The 21472-nt window shown below is 45.2% G+C and overlaps 1 protein-coding gene across 1 annotated transcript in view; it reads right to left on the reverse strand.

Moving 5' to 3' along the window:
• LOC145350685 (uncharacterized) overlaps positions 1-21472 on the reverse strand; it is a 107270-nt gene that overhangs the window by 43603 nt on the left and 42195 nt on the right. The window contains exons 5-6 of the mRNA XM_080199895.1: positions 17503-17740; positions 342-421 (exon numbers count right to left, since the gene is read on the reverse strand). Coding sequence (XP_080056021.1) covers positions 342-421; positions 17503-17740 — 318 coding nt within the window. The remainder of the gene's footprint in view (positions 1-341; positions 422-17502; positions 17741-21472) is intronic.

Below are 21472 nucleotides of genomic sequence, written 5' to 3' on the forward strand. Positions count from 1 at the left end.
GACAAATGCCAGCTTTGATATTTATGCCCACAACCTTCTCAACTCAGTAGCAGGAATGTGACTCTGACCTGAGTCACGCACAGATCCTGCCAAGGTGGGTTTGCAGTTTGGAACTGTGCAGAAAGTAAGTGGATTGTAATAGCTTTTGAAGACAGAAACTCATCTAATTTTAGCAATAGTGATGACAAATGGGGGTAGAACACACAGAATGCCCGGAGTGATGATAAATACCAAAGAGAAGAAGACTGTGTGTAATCCCAGGAATTAACAACGGCAAGTAAACCAATCAAGCAGAGAAAGGAATGAAATCTACTATTAGATACGAAAGCCAGTGTTCTTACTTCAGGGGAAGGTGCTGAGCTCCGCTGTTCCTCGGCTGTCTGGTGTTATTGCTTCTCTCGGGATGGGAAGGAACTGCGCTCTGAAACACAAACATTCCCTCATGAGAAAAGAACAGGCAAAGAGGTGGGAAGCCGGACATCTGATGGAAGTGAGAATGAGAGTTCAGTCTTACTGGAGTGTGCGGAGGGGTATCCTGCCTTTGAGGAAATCAGCTTGAGTATAAATACAAAGTTTTGTCTCCAAACATTGGCCCCACCTAAGCAGGGGAGACTTACCTACAATGTGGGGTGGTGATGGTCTAGCTGTATTATTTCTAGACTATTAATCCAGAATCTTAGCTAATGATCTGGGGACTCAGGGTTCGAACCCCGCCACAGCAGATGGTGGAACTTGAATTCAATAAAAAATATCTGGAATTAAGGTGACCGTGAAACCATTGTTGGAAAATCCCATCTGGTTCACTAATGTCCTGTAGGGAAGGAAATCTGCCGTCCTTACCTGGTCTGGCCTACATGTGACTCCAGAGTCACAGCAATGTGGTTGACTCTCAACTGCCCCTCTGAAATAGTCCAGAAACCCACTCGGTTGTTAACCCACAGCACGTGGACTGCAGTGATTCAAGAAGGCGGCTCACCACCAACTTCTCAAGGGCATCTCAAGGTGGGCAATGTTGGCCCAGCTAGCGCTGCCCATGTCCCACGAATGAATAAAACAAGGTGGATGTCAAGGATTAAGGGGCACCACTTTAAAAGTAGGGGTTGACCTTTTAGGACGGAGATGAGGAGAATTATTTTCTCTAAGGGTTGTGCGGCTTTGGGACTCTGCCTCAGAAGGCGACGGAGTCAGGGTCACTCGATAATGTTAAGGAGAGAGAGAGAAGCATTCTTGTTCAGCAAGGGAATCGATAACCATCGAAGGATTACAGGAGTATGCAATTCAAAACACTGAACATTCTTACTGAATAGCGGAGTGTGCTCGAGGGGCTGAGTGGTCTACTCCTGTTCCTATTTCCTATGCTTGTGTGTCTTTCTGTGAAAGTCTCTTCCTCAGAAAGCAGTGGAGAGACCTGGTCATTGAGTTTATTGGAGGCTGAGTTAAGATTTTTAAGGGACTTCAGGGCTATGGGGGACAGACAGGCAAACGGAGCTGAGGCCCACAACCAGATCATCTTATCTAACGATAGAACAGGCTTGAAGGGCCAAATGGCCACTCTGCACATTCTCCCCATGTCAATTTCCTCTGGGCTCTCTGGTTTCCTCCTACAGTCTGAAAGACGTGCTGGTTAAGAGCATTGTAAGCCTAAGTGTTAATGTAAGCCTACTTGTGGTACTAATAAATAAACTTTAGTTTACGGGGGTAGGACATTAGAGATTGTTTCACGGTTCTTGCGAATGAAAACTGCTTCCGTAATGTATAATTTTCCCTTGTGTTCACTCCTCAGGAATATAGGATTTAAGAGTACAGATTGTAGACCAGGCAGGAGGTAATGGGACAGGTAAAGTAAAGTTTATTTATTAGTCACAAGTAGGCTTACATTAACACTGCAATGAAATTACTGCTAAAATCCTCTCGTTGCCACAGTCCAGCACCTGTTCGGGTACACTGAGGGAGAATTTAGCACGGCCAATGCACCCTAACCAGCACGTCTTTCGGACTGTGGGAGGAAACTGGAGCGCCCAGAGGAAACCCACGCAGACACAGTGAGAACGTGCAAACTCCGCACAGACAGTGACCCAAGCCAGGAATTGAACCTGGGTCCGTGGCGCTGTGAGGCAGTCGTGCTAACCACTGTGCCACCGTGCCACCACTTATCTAGGTCTTACCCAGCTTAGAGATTGGCGCAGCCAATGTTACACTACGGTTTATTATTGGCTGTGCCGGAGGGTCCAGACTGGAAACGTTGGCTCTATTCTCTCCCCACGAGCGCTGTCAGGCCTGCTGAGATTTTCCTGTGTTTGTTGCTTATTATTTTTCCTGCGCCCCGCTGTCTCCCATCGTGACTCTGTATATAACAGCACCGTTAAACCTCGCAGCATTCGCTGCTTATCAAACTAACAAGGTTCATTATGTTACGGGAAGGAGAAGCCCCGCAGCCCTGTGACTGACACCTCATTTGTAAAATGAAATTGAACTGTTCTTTCACTTATCACGGTCACACTTGGAAGCTGAATCCTTATTACATTCTGGACAGGGAGCACATTGCTTTTCGCCTCCAGTCTTTTATCAGCCATCAGGCCTAACGTGTCAGCAAGGCCCGAGGTCACACTAATCCTCCCTGAAGTCTTACTTATCCGACTGCCTTCTCTTGCTTCAGACACTCAGCTGAGCACAGCTTAATTTCCCAAAGACACTTCAGTGTTAGAATTAGACATTTTAAATGCATTGAGATCAAATAGGTTCCGCACTTTGGCTGCCGCAAATAACACTGAATAAATGATTTCCCAATCTCACCATCCCCTCTTTCTCCCTGATTCCTGGGATGGCAGGTCTGCCATATGAGGAGAGATTAAACCAGTTGGGATTCTATTCGCTGGAGCTGCGAAGAGTGGGAGGGGATCTCACAGAAACTGACAATGTTCTAACAGGATGAGACAGGATAGAACCATAGAACCCTACAGTGCAGAAAGAGGCCCTTCGACCCATCGAGTCTGTATCGAACACAATCCGACCCAGGCCCTACCCCCATATCCCTACACATTATACCCACTAATCCCTCTAACCTACTCATCCCTGGACACTAAGGGGCAATTTCTTAGCATGGATTCAGAAAGAATGTTTCCAGTGGTGGGGGAGTCCAGAACTAGGGGTTACAGTTTGGGGATAAGGGGTAAACCTTTTAGACGCAGCACAGTGGTTAATTAACACTGCTGCCTCACAGCGCCAGGGACCCGGGTTTGATTCCGGCTTCGGGTCACTGCCTGTCTGGAGTTTGCACATTCTCTCCGTGTCCGTGTGGGTTTCCTCCGGGTGCTCCAGTTTTCTTCCACACTCCAAAGATGTGCAGGTTAGATGAATTCATCATGATAAATTGCCCCTTAGTGTCAGGGGGATTAGCAGGGTCAATACATGGCGTAATGGGGATAGGACCTAGGTGGGATTGTTGTTGGTGCAGGCTTGTTGGGCTGAATGGCCTCTGTCTGCACTGAGGGTTTCTATGATCCTGTAGCTGAGGTAGGGAGATATCTCTTCACCCAGAGAGCGGTGAATGTGTAGAATTCACTACCACAGAAAGTAGTTGATGCCAAAGCATCAGGTTTCAAGAAATTAGATATAGCTCTTGGGGCTAAAGGGATCAAGGGGTAAGAGGGAGAGGGGGGGAATCAGAATATTGAATTTGATGGTCAACCATGATCAAAAAGAATGACTCAAAGGGCCAAATGGCCTACACCTGCTTCTGGTTTCTAAGTTTCTATTACTCTTCCATATTCACTCTCCAGTATCAAAACAAGCCAAAGGCAATGTTTGCAATGGTACACCATCCTTTCAACTGATGGTCAGGGGTGTAGACTGGGAGCTTCCTTGCACTTATATAACAATTGGGAGAGTCAGAGTCGACACTGATATTATAGTTTCGGCCAAGAGGTTTACCAGTTTCTATCTAAACAATTACAGGCAGCAATCTAATTGGGCAGAGTGGCCCACCAGCATTATTGCCAAACTTTACTAAGTTTACTAACTCTTAATTAGACGATTGTTTCATTGCTCATTTACCATTCACAAGTTGCCACTATGGTGATAGCAATTGGTAACAGTGAAGCAGAAATCACTCTGCTAATGATATACACTGAGGATTTGTCCTGACCGCTTTTTCACCAAAAAAAATGGAAGTTCCAGGAAAGTGAAATGTTAAAGATCTTGGCCAGACCAAATTTTCACACTCTCGCTTAGACTTTTGTTAAATTATCTTCCAAAGTAATTATTCTCTCATTGTGTCCCACTGAGCGAATGTGTCTTACTGGCATTATTTACATAGAGTCATAGAGGTTTACAGCATGGAAACAGGCCCTTCGGCCCAACTTGTCCACACCACCCTTTATTTTTAAACCTCTAAGCTAGTCCCAATTGCCCACATTTGGCCTATATCCCTCTACACCCATCTTACTCATGTAACTGTCTAAATGCTTTTTAAAAGACAAAATTATACCTGCCTCTACTACTACCTCTGGCAGCTTGTTCCAGACACTCACCACCCACTGTGTGAAAAAATTGCCCCTCTGGACACTTTTGTACCTCTCTCCTCTCACCTTAAAGCTATGCCCTCTAGTTTTAGACTCCTCTATCTTTGGGAAAAGATATTGACTATCTAGCTGATCTATGCTCTTCATTATTTTATAGACCTCTATAAGATCACCCCTCAGCTTTCTACACTCCAGAGAAAAAAGTCCCAGTCTATCCAGCCTCTCCTTATAACTCAAACCATCAAATCCTAGTAGCATCCTAATAAATCTTTTCCGCACTCTTTCTAGTTTAATGCTATCCCTCCTATAATAGGGTGGCCAGAACTATACACAGTTCTGGTCACCTTATTCTGGATCTAAAAGGGATGTAAGAAAAATTCAAATGGACAGACGCACTGTAAGAATCCTCCATTCCCAAGATTTGGCCAAATATTTCAACAGTAAGCTGAATGTCAAGTTTCTTTTTTATATGTTCATGGGATGTGGGCATCACTGGCTGGGCCAGCATTTATTGCCCATCCCTGAGGTAACAACTTAAGAGCCAACCACATTGCTGTGGGTTTGGAGTCACATGTAGGCCAGACCGGGTAAGGACGGCAGATTTCTTTGCCTGAAAGACATTAGTGAACCAGATGTGTTTTTCGACAATGGTTTCATGGTCATTGTTAGACTTTCATTTCCAGATTTTTATTGAATTCAAATTTCACCATCCGCCATGGTGGGATTTGAGCCTGGGTCACTGGGCCATCACCCTGGGTGACCGGACAAGTAATCCAGAGACCCAGGAGCTAATTTTCCCATACAGCCCACCACGAAAGCTCCATTGACTTCGGACAGGATTTTCCGGTTTCAGGGTGAGCGCGGCTGGAGTATCCTGCCCTCTAGAAACAAAAAACGCGGGGAAACCTCAGCAGGTCTGACAGCATCTGTGGAGAGAGAGAATAGAGCCAACGTTTCGAGTCTGGATGACCCTTTACCAGAGACCCAGAGTAATGTTCTGGGGACACAAACTCAAATCCCATCATGGCAAAATTTGAATTCAGTAAAAATCTGGAAATTGGAAGTCTAATGATGGCAGTGAGACTGTTGTCAATTATCATAAAAGCCCAAATGGGTCACTAATGTCCTTTAGGGAAGGAAATCTGCCGTCTTTACCTGGGTCTGGCCTACACGTGACTCCAGAGCCACAGCAATGTGGTTGGCTCTTAAATTATCTTAGGGATGGGCAATAAGCGTTGGCCCAGTCAGTGACACCCACAACCCAGCATTGTTGGGACTTTCAGCTTACTGTTTATGTATTTGTCCAAATCACAGAGGTTTCTCACAGTGTTATTTGTCTGTTTTTTTCTTACACCTCTTTAGCTCCAATATAACTTACGGGTTAACTTGCTGAAAACGCAAAGGCACAGAGATTGCAATCTCCGGTAAATCTGGCACCTCGATCGATTGGTAATGTTTACAGCCCACTCCCTAGTCAATTCGATTTAAGGATTGAGAAAGAAACATTGCAACAGCAGAGAAGGAAATGGGATGAATTAGCGTTACATTAGATATAGGAAGAGAAATAAAGAGAGGGAAAGAGAGATTGGATCAAGAGAGAAAAGGGAAACAGCAAGGAGAGGAAAAAAATTAAATTTTAAAAATTAAATTTTAAAAATCTCTATCAGCAACTTACTGTCTACAGCAGTGAGGCTCACAGTTTAAATTGTTCCCTTTCTGGCGATGGATTGGCATTGCATTAAAAATGATACCATAGGAGAAGCAATGGTCTACTGGTAATACTGCTAGACTATTATTCCAGAAACTCAGCAATTGCTCTGGGGACCCGGGTTCGAATCCCGCTACGGTGGAATTTGAATTCAATAAAAAATACCTGGAATTAAGAATCTGCTGATGACCACGAAACCACTGTCGATTGTCAGAAAAAACCCATCTGGTTCACTACTGTCCTTTAGGGAAGGAAATCTGCTGTCCTTACCTGACCTGGCCTCCAGAGCCACAGCAATGTGGTTGACTCTCAACTGCCCTCAGGCAGCTAGGGATGGACAGTAAATGCTGGTAAGCCAGAAACACCCATGTCCCACGAATGAATGAAAAAAAAGGTTTCGTGCATTGAAAATTACCACTCCTAACTTCCTGTAGCAAGTTTACTGTCAAATCCAGCAAGCTCTTAGAATTCACAGGGAGACCATGGGAGAGACAATGGGCAGAAAATGAGAGCGTGGCATCAAGTGTTCGGGGCCTCTGGAGATTCATAACTCAGTGTCTATCTACATTCCCTGAACTTGTTAGTCGACTTGTACAGGAATAACCACGCGTGTGGTTAACAGCCTGTTATTTTTCCAAGAAGACTTGTCTCAGTAACAAATCTTCCTCCCTCTGATGCTAATTAACCTGTTGCTCAGTCGCTGAATTCACTTTTTATCTCATTACCTCTCCAGCACTTAAGAGTTTACATGTCAATACTGCCAGCAATCGCTCTACTGCCCTGTGACTCCTCCTGGCCTGCAATTGCCCAGAACGAAAAGCACTAGTTTAGTTTTTAACGACAGGTTATCTCATGAGTGGGTGATAAAACTGGTTCACTGACCTACAACATTGTATGGAAATAATTGGATGGCAAAACCGTCTATCCGAGTGATACTTCAGCAGAAACTTTATTTGTTTTTGACAACAATGCAACAACATTACTGTCTACTTTGGCTACTGATTGTACCAATAAAACAATTACTTCTGTTTAAATATGATATAGCTACCATCTATCTTTTCAACCATGATTACATTATGACACTTTTGTCATTTCCAACCATGACTACAAGCAATCACTGGAGGACAAGGCACCCCGATTTGGCACTCCATACACAACCTTCAGTTTATTTATTTGTGTCACAAGTACACATGGCAATTAAGTTACTGTCAGAATTCTTCAACGTCCTCCATCACCGGCGCACAGTGGCAGCAGTGTGTACCATCTACAAGATGCACTGCAGACTCTGTAGATCTCTATGACTCTATTAGACTGGGACTATTTTCCCCTGGAGCGTAGGGGCGATCTTATAGAAATATATAAAATAATGAGGGGCACAGATCAGCTAGATAGTCAACATCTTTTCCCAAAGGTAGGGGAGTCTAAAACTAGAGGGCGTAGGTTTAAAGTGAGAGGGGAGAGATACAAAAGGGTTCAGGGGGATAATCTTTTCACACAGAGAGTGTTGAATGTCTGGAACGAGCTGCCAGAAGTAGTAGTAGAGGTGGGTACAATTTTGTCTTTTAAAAAATGTTTAGATAGTTACATGGGTAAGATGGGTGTAGAGGGATATGGGCCAAATGTGGGCAATTGAGACTAAGTGGTTAAAAAAAAGGGGTGGCATGGACATGTTGGGCTGAAGGGCCTGTTTCCATGCTGTAAACCTCTCTGAGTCTATAATCCTAACTCACCAAGACTCCTGCAGCTGCACCATTCAAACATGTGGGCCCGATTTTTACCATTTTGTCACACCCGTTTTCGGATATGCAAATGTGGTAAAGTCGGGTGTGAGGCCACTAACGCGATCCGCGCAGATTGCCACTTTACCGAAACCTGCGAATGGCGGCAATCGGCTTTGCACCCAAACCGAGCACAACGGCGATTTAAATGAATTCATTTCAATTGAATTAATGAACTGCCTGCCCAACTCTACCAGCATTTCCCCCTTTACCACCGTGTTTGCCGACCCGGAACCGCGCCGTAATGGACCTGCGAAATAAAAGCCTGAATCGGGTGCTCCAGTCGCTTGTTTTAATGTATTTAAGCAAGATGGAAAGTTTAGTTTAATTAGAACATTCTTGGAAAAAGGTTTAACTTCTCACATGATTATCGTAAGGGCATTCAAAATTGATTGTCTCAAAACCCCACAATTACTAAAAGAGGTTACCTATCTCTCACTGATAATGTGATAAGTATAACATAGAAACACAGAAGATAGGAGCAGGAAGAGACCATTCGGCCCTTCGAGCCTGCTCCACCATTCATCAGGATCATGGCTGATTGTCCAACTCAATAGCCTAATCCTGCTTTCTCCCCATAACCTTTGATCCCACTCACCCCAAGTGCTATATCCAGCCTCCTCTTGAATATATTCAATGTTTTGGCATCAACTACTTCCTGTGGTGATGAATTCCACAGGCTCACCACTCTTTGGGTGAAGAAATGTCTCCTCACCACCATCCTAAATGGTCTACCCCCAATCCCCAGACTGTGACCCCCTGGTTCTGGGACTCCCCCACCATCGGGAACATCCTCCCTGCATCTACCCTGTCTAGTCCTGTTAGAATTTTATAAGTCTCTATGAGATCCCCCCTCATTCATCTGAACTCCAGCAAAAACAATCCTAACCTAGTCAATCTCTCCTCGTACGTCCGTCCTGCCATCCCCCGAATCAGCCTGGTTTTAACTTGCATTTTGGCTTCATCTGTAAATTTAATAACTGTCTATATTTTGGAATAAGACTTAGTCTTAGAACCATAGGAAAGTTACAGCACAGAATGAGGCCATTGTTTCCATGTCCCTAAGCAAGACTACTAGAGTTTGGAAATACGAGATGGTGAAAAATCTGGTTGGATGAGATTTATCTGAGGAAGGCAAACTCATGAAGAAGGTATGCGTACAAGAATTCACAACGTTGAACTATCTTGTTGTCCTGGGCTGTTTTGTAGTTCCAGAAAACAATGAGGTTAAGTAGTTTTCTGCCGCGCATGGGACATACCCCCTGAACCGGCGAGAGACTGGGGCTGATGGAATATGTGAAGTCCACTTATCAATGTCTCTCACGTTCTGAAAGATGTTAATCTGGTCAGTTATATTGTAACACATGATTATACATGTAAGCATAACATTAAAAGTGATGACAGAATAACAGAAGATCAGATGCACCATGGAAAGGATGTATCACAGCTTGGTATGGCTCCCTCTCTGACCAAGGCGGCAATAAAATACCAAGGGTTGTGAATGTAACCCAGTCCATCACACAAACCAGCCTCCAATCCATTGACTCTGTCTACACTTCCCGCTGCCTCGGGAAAAGCAGCCAGCATAATCAAGGGCCCCACGCACCCTGGACATTCTCTCTTCCACCTTCTTCCATCGGGAAAAAGATACAAAAGTCCGAGGTCACATACTAACCGACTCAAGAACAACTTCTTTCCTGCTGCTGTCAGACTTTTGAATGGACCTACCTTATATTAAGTTGATCTTTCTCTACACACTAGCTATGACTGTAACACTACATTCTGTACTGTCTCCTTTCCTTCTCCTCTCCGTACACTATGAATGGTATGTTTTGTCTGTATAGCGCGTAAGAAACAATACTTCTCACTGTATCCCAATACATAAAGTATAGTTTATTTATTAGCTTACAATAACACTGCAATGAAGTTAGTGAAAATCCTCTAGTCACCACACTCCGGTTCCTGTTCGGGTACACTGAGGAAGGGTTTACTATGGCCAAATGTACCTAGCCAGCACGTCTTTCAAACTGTGGGAAGAAACCGGAGGAAACCCACACAGATATGGGGAGAACATGCAGAGGACAATAATAAATCAAATCTAATCAAATCAAAGGTAAGTATAAGGTTAGTGGGCTTCATGTTGTTATTCTGATGTCAGTTGTATGCACTGTGATGTACTGTAACCGAGTAGTAGCGTGCATTAATTGTAGAGATCAGAAGTAGAATAGTCAAAAGAGTGTGAGTGGGACTTTGTATGGTGCTCACGTTCAGGGATTGTGAAATATGGTGTGCCTGCGTGTACATATTGGAATTTGAGTAATGGAGTTTCAATGAAGGCCTGACCTCACATTGTTACAACTGGGAGAATGTGTCCTCTTGTTTAAAGCTGTGAGCCAAATTAGAATAAGGAAGCTGTCAAACCGCCTGATCTATGTTTCAAGATGGCAATGCCACCCTCTACAATCGCAATTTTGACCATTTTTTTTTAAAGAAGTGACCATCATCAAAGCTGATTTCAGTTGACTTTTTAACATTTGTGCCAATGATACATCTTTCCATCTCTGCCTTCAGAGTCTGTTTGGTTTTGGAACCATGCCACGCGACAAGTGAAGTGTCATCAAATAAAAATAAATTGGCTCCATTCCCAATTTCCTGAGGCAGTCGGAGAGTTTACTACGGAAGCCAAATGGATGTAAAAGTTAATCACAAATTTTTACAACTGCTTGACTTTTACAGTCAGGACTGGACGGTGAAACGTGCTCTGGAATAGGTTTGAAAGCTCATCTGAAGGCTGCTAATGCGAAATAAAATGTTAGTATTGATCTTGTTGGTTCTCAGTCATTTCTAACCTCACCAGAATGAAGAGGAAAATCAATGGGAAATAACTAGCGTAGGAGCAAGCAGAGGGGACAGCGGTGGTTGTTATGTCATTAAGGTAGCTGAATTGTTGTTAACTCATCATTTGTGTGCCTAGATATTACCTTTAGTGATGCTACTGTGTGAATATTTAACGTGTTTCTATTCCTCTAATACTAAAAAAGAACCTCAACTCACTCATTTGAACTATTTAAGGGCGCTCGTAGCCATGATCTGTCAAAGTGCACTCCCCCTGCTCCATTCTCAATGCCTCTTGTTTTCCTTCTCTGCTCTCCTGTCGCCCATGGAGATCTTCCACCTCTTCGCTTCTCTGCCCGACGGCAGCTCAGAAACTAAACACTCCTCCTCCCCAGGACAAAGCAGCCCCACTTTGATTGGCACGCCTCCTCCGTCACTTCAAATATTCACTCCCTCCACGCAGAGTGGCAGCAGGTGTGCACCATCTACACAACGCACTGCAGCAACTCACCAAGGCTCTTCTGACAACACCTTCCAAAGCCGCAGCCTCAAAGGGCAGGGACACCGCCATCTGCAAGTTCCCCCCCCCCCCCCGCCAAAGTCACACACCATCCTAACTTGGAACCATATCACCATTCCTTCACTGTCATGGAGATACAGAGGTATAGAGCACAGCAAAAGGCCCTTCAGCCCATCACATCGCTGCCAGTCAAAGACAAGCCACCTAACTGTTCTAACCCCATTTTTCAGCATTTGGCCCATAGCCTTGTGTTCCTTGGCATCACAAATGCACATTTAAATACTTCTTAAATATTATGAGGATCTCTGCTTCCACCACCCTTTCAGGCAATGATTTCCAGACTCCCTCCGTCCTTTGGGTGAAACAGTTTTCCTTCACATCCCCTCTAAACTTCCTATCCCTTACCCTAAATCTCTGCCCCCGGTCATCGATCACTCCTCAAGGGAAAAGTTTCTTCGTGTCTACTCAATCTTTGCCCCTCATAATTTTATACATCTCAATCATGTCCCTTCTCTGCTCCAAGGAAAACAACCCCAGTCTATCCAATCTCTCTTCACAACTAAAACTCTCCAGCCCAGGTAACACCCTGGTAAATCTCCTCTGCACCCTTTCCAGTGCTATCACCTCCCTCCTATAATGTGGACTCCAGAACTGCACACGATACTCTAGCTGTGACCTAATCGGTGTTTTATGCAGTTCCAACATAACCCCCCTGCTTTTAAACTCCATGGACAGGGAGGACTCCACCTTCCAGCTGCGGTCCGCCCCTGAACCGAAAAATTCCGCCCAAGGTCAATGCACCTTTGCTTCCCCCCAATGCCACCCATCCACCCCCACCACCCCAGCCCCACCTGCCACGATTCCTGTAGCGGGTGGGAAAATTCCCCCTTATATCACTGGGCCATGATCCTGGGACTCCCTCCCTGACAGCACTATGGGTGTACCTGCACCACAGGGACTACAGCGAGTTCACCACTCTCTCAAGGGATGGGCAATAAATGCTGGCCTTGCCAATGAAGTTCACAACCCCAAATTTTTTTTTAGGTGCCATAAACATGTTTGTAAAACATAAGCAAAGTTTGTAAGTTCATAAAACATAGGCAAAGGACAAAGAACGGCGCAGCACAGGACAGGCCCTTCGGCCCACCAAGCCTGTGCCGATCCTGATGCCCAACTTAACTAAAACCTTATGCTCATACGGAGTCTGTATCCGTCCATTCCCCTCCTATTCATGTATTTGTCTAGTCGCCTCTTAAATGCCCCTATTGTACCCACTCCCACCTCCATGGGGTACAATTTCTTTTCATTCTTCATCTGAAATCTTATCACGGTGATGGGGATGTAACAGACACAAAGGCACGTGACCCCCATGTCACATTAATTCCCTGTCATATATGTTGGTCTAATACTGTGCGATTCTCATGTATCAGGTTTTTAATTCTGAAAGCTATCATTGGATGATATCACGTGATTGCGGATTGTCGAAGGTTTTAAAAGTGGAAATAATTAGTCTGTTGTTTATCTGTCGTGTAAAGCCAACCGATGGATATCCAGAATGAAAAATGAGACCTAGTTGAAGCTTATGTGGTCCTTTTAGGCCCCAGTGAGAAATCTCACAACAAAAAGTCTGACAACACCAGGTTTTAGTCCAACCTATTTATTTGATAATATACTAGCAAGCTTTCGGGTTAGCCCCTTCGTCACCTGACGAAGGGGCTAACCCGAAAGCTTGCGAGTATATTATCAAATAAATAGGTTGGACTAAAACCTGGTGTTGTCAGACTTTTTACTGTGTTTACGCCAGTCCAACGCCGGCATACCCACATCAAATCTCACAACACCAGGTTAAAGTCCAACAGGTTTACTCGGAATCACGAGCTTTCAGAGTGCTGCTCCTTCACCAGGTGAGTGGAGGGGCAGGTTCATAAATCCCAACCTTAACCTACCCCACCACTCACCTGATGAAGAAGCAGTGCTCTGAAAGCTCGCGATTCCAAATAAACCTGTTGGACTTTAACCTGGTGTCGTGAGACTTCCTATTGCACCCACCCCAATCCAACTCCTATATCTCCACATCACTTCCAAGTCTCATCAAGTCCTTGTCATAAAGCACATCTCATTAAAGTGTTGACGCAAGTAATCAATATTGTTTTTCTCCCAAAAGGTACATCTGACCATGTTTTCTGAAGGATGTGTTACTGGTAAACAGTACAACAGCCAGGAAAGAAAATCCAGGTGACTCCATAGAATCCCAACAGTGCAGAAGGAGACCATTCAACCCACTGAGTCTGTACAGACTCTGAAAGAGCATTTTACCCAGGCCCACACCCACTCCATTCCTGTAAGCCCACTCTTTTACCTTGCTAATCCCCCTAATCTACATATCTTTGGACACTAAAGGGCAATTTACCATGGCCTATCCACCTGACCTGCTCACCTTTGGAGTGTGGAAGGAATGATGTGGAGATGCCGGTGTTGGACTGGGGTAAACACAGTAAGAAGTCTCACAACACCAGGTTAAAGTCCAACAGGTTTATTTGATAGCAAAAGCCACTAGCTTTTGGAGTGCTGCCCCTTCGTTAGGTGAGTGGGAGTTCTATTCACAAACAGGGCATATAAAGGCACAAACTCAATTTACAAAATAATGGTTGGAATGCGAATCTTTACAGGTAATCAAGTCTTAAAGGTACAAACAACGTGAGTAGAGAGCTACCCAGACTTCAGGAGAATACACATCACACAGCAACCTCTGCAAGACGTGCTGGATCATCGACACAAATGTCATCATCTCATGTGAGAACACCATCCACCAGGTACACGGTACATACTCTTGCAACTTGGCCAAAATTGTCAACCTGATACGCTGCAGGAAAGAATGTTCCAACACATGGTAGACTGGGGAGACCATGCAGACGCTACGACAACGGATGAATGAACATCACTTGACAATCACCAGGTAAGAATGTTCTCTTCCTGTTGGCCAACACTTCAGCGGTCACGGGCATTTGGCCTCTGATCTTCAGTAAATGTCCTCCAAGGCGGCCTTCACAACAGCGCAGAGTCGCTGAGCAGAGACTGATAGCCAAATTCCGCACACAAGGACGGCCTCAACCGGGATCTTGGGTTCATGTCACACTATCTGTAACCCCCATGACTTGCTGGACTTGCAAAATCTCACTAACTGTCCTATCTGGAGACAATACACATCTCTTTAACATGTGCGTAACGCTCTCTCCACTCACATTGTCTGTACCTTTAAGACTTGATTACCTATAAAGACTCACACTTCAATCATTATTTTGTAAATTGAGTTTGTGCCTTTATATGCCTTGTTTGTGAATAGAACTCCCACTCACCTGACGAAGGGGCAGCACTCCAAAAGCTCGTGGCTTTTGCTACCAAATAAATGTGTTGGACTTTAACCTGGTGTTGTGAGACTTCTTACTGTGTGGAAGGTAACCGGAGAACCTGGAGGAAATCCACGCAGACACGGGGAGAATGTGCAGACTCCGCACAGACAGTGACCCAAGGCTGGAATTGAACCTGGGTCTCTGATGCTGCGAGGCAGCAGTGCCAACCACTGTGCCACTCACTGACAAAGGGTCATCTAGACTCAAAACATCAGCTCTTTTCTCTCTTTACAGATGCTGCCCGACCTGGTGAAATTTTCCAGCATTTTCTCTTTTGGTTTCAGATCCTATGGTAATAATTCAAAGGTGAGCAGTGTTGCCCTACGTGGGGTCCTGGGCAGTATTTACCTCTTAATCAATGTCCCAAAAACAGATTCTCTGATCATGATCACACTGCAGTTTACTGTGTGTTGATTGGCTGCTGCGTTTCTGACACTACAGCAGTGGCTGCAGGCACCTTTGGATACCCGATGGTGGTGACGGGCGCCATATAAATGCAAGTCTTTTTTGTATATCCACACTCACTCACCTTTCCTGTTTACAAAGAACAAAGAAAGTTACAGCACAGGCACAGGCCCTTCGGCCCTCCAAACCTGCACCGACCATGGTGACAGTCTGAACTAAAGCCCCCCTACCCTTCTGGGGACCGTATCCCTCTATTCCCACCCTTTTCATGTATTTGTCCAGACGTCCTTTAAAATTCACGACCGTACCCGCTTCCATTACCTCCCCCTGGCAGCAAGTTCCAGGCACCCACCACCCTCTGTGTACCTCTTACGTCTCCTATAAACCTTGCCCCTCGCACCTTAAACCTGCGCCCCCGAGTATTTGACTCTTCCACCCTGGGGAAAAAGCTTCTGACTATCCACTCTGTCCACGCCTGTCACACTTAAACTCAGTAACAGTTTGATCTGATGTAGCAGAGAGCTGTGTCAGGCGACAGCAGGAGTAATACCAAATGACAGCTTCAATGCTGTAAATCTTTATTTGACTTTTCAAATATGTCCGAGATTTATATGTTTTTGATGCCATTGAGCACCGTTCTTATTTAATTAGATAACCATTCAATTGGATTTAAAACGTAACACAAAAGAATTCGCTTCAGCAATGAATCTTACGCCGTTCTCAACAGGCAGCACTGCTTCTCTGGGACAGCAACGGGGAACAAAACACATCAGGGCCGTGCGCTTTCAGACAGCAGATCAGCATGGAAATTGACAGAATTATTGACGTAATCTTATTACCGTCATGGGCAGGCTCGTGGGAAATGGAGAGGAAGCAGAGGTTGTACAAGATGGAGATTGATTTTCCCCATTTCTTTTCTCCTGTCTGTCTCCCCACGCTCGGACGGCTAACGAAGCATCACCGTGCATGGATAGGGCTACGTAGAGTGGGGAGACAGCAAGCTGAAGCCCAAGCCTCAGGGGAGCCCCCAAAACCCTTGGGGGGGGGGGGGGGTGGTGAAAGGCGCAATATAAATGCAAGTCTTTTTTATACATCCACACTCGCTCACCTTTCCTATTTACAAAGGGCAAAGAAAATTACAGCACAGACAGAAGCCCCTCGGCCCTCCAAGCCTGCACCGACCATGGTGACAGTCTGAACTGAAACTCCCTACCCTCCCGGGGACCGTATCCCTCTATTCCCACCCTTTTCATGCATTTGCCCTTTAAAAGTCGCGACCGTACCCGCTTCCACTACCTGCCCCTGGCAGCCAGTTCCAGGCACCCCCCCCCACTAGTTTGAGGATAAAGGGGTAAACTTTTTAGGGCTGAGGTGAGGAGAAATTCCTTCAAATCTGTAGAATTCACTAACCCCAAACCCCAGCTTTGACAAAGGGTCATCGAGACTCGAAACGTCAGCTCTTTTCCCTCCTTACAGACGCTGCCAGCCCTGCTGAGATTTTCCAGCATTTCCTCTTTTCGGTTTCAGATTCCAGCCTCCGCAGTCATTTGCTTTCATCCAACGTAGAACTCACAATCGCAGAATGTAGATAAGATCGAAACATTGTGTGATTTCAAGAAGGGATTAGATATCGTTCTCGGGGCTAAATCATAACATTCCTACAGGAGGCCATTCAGTCCATCGAGTCAATCCCACCCAAGCACTATCCCTATAACCACCTGCATTTACCCAACTACTCCCCATAACGCTAAGGAGGAGAGACTTAGCACAGCCAATCCTCCTAACCCACATTGGATCAAGAGATGGGGGGGGGGGGTCAGGCTGTTGAGTTGGATGATCAGCCATGATCATATTGAATGGCAGAGCAGGCTCAAAGGGCTGAATGGCCTTGTCCTGCTTCTAGTCTTGATGCCTCTATGTTTATATTTGAAGCACGAGGGTCAACATTGTGTTCGGTGCAGGATGGGAATGGGGGGGGGCATGTCGGGGGGGGGCGTTGGAAAGTCGGGTGGGTGATAACTCTGGTCTCATTGGCCCTCCGGTGGGCCCACCACCCAGCAGGAGGGAGTTTCCGATGGGCAGGGTGATACAGGAGGTAGGTCATCACCCACCAATGACCAGCTGGGACCCACCCACTTTTCCAAACTTGGATCCTCTCTCTGCTGTGTTGTTGGGACTAAAATTCACCCTCAGTGGGGGTCAAAATGGAGGCGAACGCATTGAACAAGCCCATTGACCCTTGTACAACCACCTTCAGCATCGCAACTCACACATCCATGTTGCTATTCCACTGATTATAATTGGATCACATTGGTGACATGCCTACCTCACACACTCCCTGCTGACTCAGCTTGGTCCTCTTTAGCTCCTGTTTTGCTAAAATTATCCGGTAGGGGTCATCCGCTCTTCCAGAGTTTGTGACCACGGACAGTGCTTGGATGTTTGACGGGTGGCTGCTGTTTCGGGGCTTCCTCGGACTATTTAAGAGGCCGGAACATTTGCTTCTTCTGCCGGATACATCCCCGTTGCTTTGTCCTGGAACTGCAAATTCCCTCAGAACTTTCCTGTAACAACGCGTAAGAAAAAGGAATTACTTCCTTTCCTCTCGTACCAATTTCTAGATGTAAAAAAAACCTAGGATTTGTTATTGGTAAATTAAAATTGCATTTCTGAAGGTCTAATATAGATGGGAAATAGACAGTAAATGGCAGAACCCTTAAGAGTATTGAAAGACAGAGGGATCTGGGCGTACAAGTACACAGGCCACTGAAAGTGGCAATGCACGTGAAGAAGGTGGTCAAGAAGGTATACGGAATGCTTGCTTTCATCGGCCGGGGCATTGAGTTTAAAAATTGGCAAGTCATGTTGCAGCTTTATAGAACCTTAGTTAGGCCGTACTTAGAATATAATGTTCAATTCTGGTCGCCACACTACCAGAAGGATGTGGAGGCTTTGGAGAGGGTGCAGAAAAGATTTACCAGGATGTTGCCTGGTATGGGGGGCATTAGCAATGGGGAGAGGTTGGAGAAACTTGGTTTGTCCTCACTGGAGCAACGGAGGTTGACGGGGAGACATGATAGAAGTCTACAAGATTACGAGGGGCATGGACAGAGTGGATAGTCAGAAGCTTTTTCCCAGGGTGGAAGAGTCAATTACTAGGGGGGCACAGGTTTATGGTACGAGGGGCAAGGTTTAAAGGAGGGGCAGATTTTTTACACAGAGGGGGGTGGGTGCCTGGAACTCGCTGCCGGGGGAGGGAGTGGAAGCGGATACAATAGTGACTTTTAAGAGGCGTCTGGACAAATACATGAATAGGATGGGAGTAGAGGGATATGGTCCCCGGATGGGTAGGGGGTTTTAGTTCAGTCGGGGGCAGCATGGTCGGTGCAGGCTTGGAGGGGCCGAAGGGCCTGTTCCTGTGCTGGAATTTTCTTTCTCCTTAGTTCTAAGTTGAATATATTTAATGTGTAGCGAGATTGAATATCTCACTCCAGGGACTTGAACACAAGGATCTAGGCGACCCACCCACTGAGGGAGTGCTGCTGTTGGACGTGGCATCTTTTGGATGAGATCATGTCAGCCCTCAGAAGTGGACATGTAGGATCTTGTGGCATTATTTCGGAGCAAAGTAGCATTGTTCTCCACAGCATCCTGGCAAATATTTATTCCTCAATCCACAGCAGATTCTATCTGGTCCTTATCACGTTGTTGTTGTTTGTGGGATCTTGCTGTGTAAATTAGTTGCCTCATTCCCTACGTTACAACAGTGACTACTAATTCATTGGCTGTAAAATGTCTTCAGATGTCCTGAGGTCATGAAAGACGAAATGATTTTCGATATAACAATTGGTGCCATCAGCTATCAGAAATATTACTTTCTCCAAAGCGCCGGCATATTTTATTTGATTTTATACCATGTGTTTCTTTATCTTTGCTACAATATTAGTCTAACATCAGTGAACTCTCCAGTGCCATGCTCCTGCAGCAGGCCCAGGTTGTATTACAGGTCACATCCTTCTTTTTCCAGTCAAGAAAAGGCTCTACATACAGCTTCAGGGCGTCATGCGTGGTATTGTAAGAGTGATAGTGCTCCGTTATGTATTTGCCAGTTTGCTGTGTATCTGAGACGTCCGATTTATCTCAGAAGTCTCACAACACCAGGTTAGAGTCCAACCAGTTTATTTAATCTTACAAGCTTTCGGAAACGGTGTTCCTTCATCAGGTGTGTGTAGACTCTGTCTACACTTCTCGCTGCCTCAGCAAAGCAGCCAGCGTAATTGAGGACCCCACGCACCCCGGACATTCTCTCTTCCACCTTCTTCCATGGGGAGAAAGATACAAAAGTTTGAAGTCATGTACCAACCGATGCAAGAACAGCTTCTTCCCAGCTACTGTCAGCCTGTTGAATGGACTTACCTTGCATTAAGTTGATCTTTCTCTACACCCTACCAATGACTGTAACACTACATACTGCACCCTCTCCTTTTCTTCTCAATGAATGGTATGCTTTGTCTGTATAGCGCATAAGAAACAATACTTTTCACTGTATGTTAATACATGTGACAATAATAAATCAAATCAAATCAAATCAAAATGGCCTCCTTCTGCACTGTAAGGATTTTATGAAACGTGTTATGAACTCTGAATGAAACAATTGCGTTTGGACTGAATCAAGCGAGGCCTCTGCTTATTCTGTTCAGTGCAGTCTAAGTGAAGCTGTGCTGCTGTGATGTAAATAAAGGAGACCTGAGGAGTTAGCAGCTGGCGTTCATCTCACTCAGCCGTCAAGAGCTTAGCAACGTCATAAAAGGGAACATTGAAACATTTTCCACTGTCAGTGAGTACATCCGTCACACTCATCAGCAGTCAGGAACAACTTCCCCCGGCTCCTTTCCGCAGTGTGATTAACGGTACTGTGCTAACGGCAAACCGGGGCTTACAAAACCCCGGAGAATTTAATTCAGCTCCGCTTACACCGGATTGACTTAATACAGCTTATCGGGAGATTAAAAAACTGAACTCAGCACACGGACGCAGAGGTTAATCCCCTTTATCTCCCTTCGTAATCTGGCCAAAGTGTTGGGAAGGTGTTCTAAATTAATGTTTAGAGGTTCACTAATATAACGACCTGACACTCGCGATGTGAATAATCGACAACTAACCAGGAAATTTAACTAGACCAGTAATATTTTTAAGTAAAGGATGGTTCCAATGAAATGCTGTTCAAATAAAGACAAGGACCATTCAGTGCCAAAACAGTAATAACAGAATCTTATTCACTCTCAAAACAAAACTATATACAACCAGATCTGACGGCTTGGTAAAAAGTTGGAGTTTTGTTCTGGTGATTTCTCTGTCTGTAAGGTCTTTCTGACTTGCTATCCTGGTGTTAGATAGATGGAAAATGCTCTTCAGAGATAGTTCTTCCAGCTGCCCGGGTGGAGAACCGTTCCAGCGATGGCCTTCTCAGTTGAACTCAACTCAGCTCACTAACCAAAGTGAAGTCACGGAAGACCAGCAGTTGAATTCCTATATTTATGTTCCTGATGACCTATATATTTTCTACATCTGGATTGGTTTGATGCTAGCCACAATAGCAAATTCAAATCTGATAGGTTCCCTTTAGCTGAGTGTCTTCTTTAAACTCATAGGCTAACAAAATGCAAAATCCTGCAGAGCCCGTTACCAAGGCAACCCTGATGTTTGGTCCTAGTCACAATTGTTACAAACCTATGTACCGTGTATTTTAAACATTCAAGCCCTGAATACAAAAGCAGCTTTTAAAAGGACTATGCACTGTTGATCTTTTAGTATTTTACATTCTTTACAAAGCTTCTTTACATTGGTACAAACTCAACCTCACAGCACTCAGCTAGAGCAAAAGAGAATGAGATCACTCAACAGAGTAGAGAATGAGAATATGTTTCCACGTACACTGTCAATATGGCTGTGCAGTATGGCTACCCTGTGCACGTGCTCACTGATCTGTGCATGCGCAAAACCAACCAGGGAGTAAGGGGAATATGGAGTGTGATGGAACACTCCCCACTTGCCTGGATGGGCGCAGCTCCAACAACACTCAAGAAGCTCGACACCATCCAGGACAAAGCAGCCCATTTGATTGGCACCCCATCCACAAACATCCACTCCCTCCACCACCAACACTCAGTAGCAGCAGTGTGTACTATCTACAAGATGCACTGCAGCAATTCACCAAAGATCCTTAGACAGCACCTTCCAAACCCATAACCACTTCCATCTAGAAGGACAAGGGCAGCAGATACATAGGAACACCA

The sequence above is a fragment of the Carcharhinus amblyrhynchos genome, chromosome 12 (genome assembly GCF_965287045.1).
Source record: "Carcharhinus amblyrhynchos chromosome 12, sCarAmb.v2.hapA, whole genome shotgun sequence".
In the NCBI taxonomy this organism is placed as follows: Eukaryota; Metazoa; Chordata; class Chondrichthyes; order Carcharhiniformes; family Carcharhinidae; genus Carcharhinus; species Carcharhinus amblyrhynchos.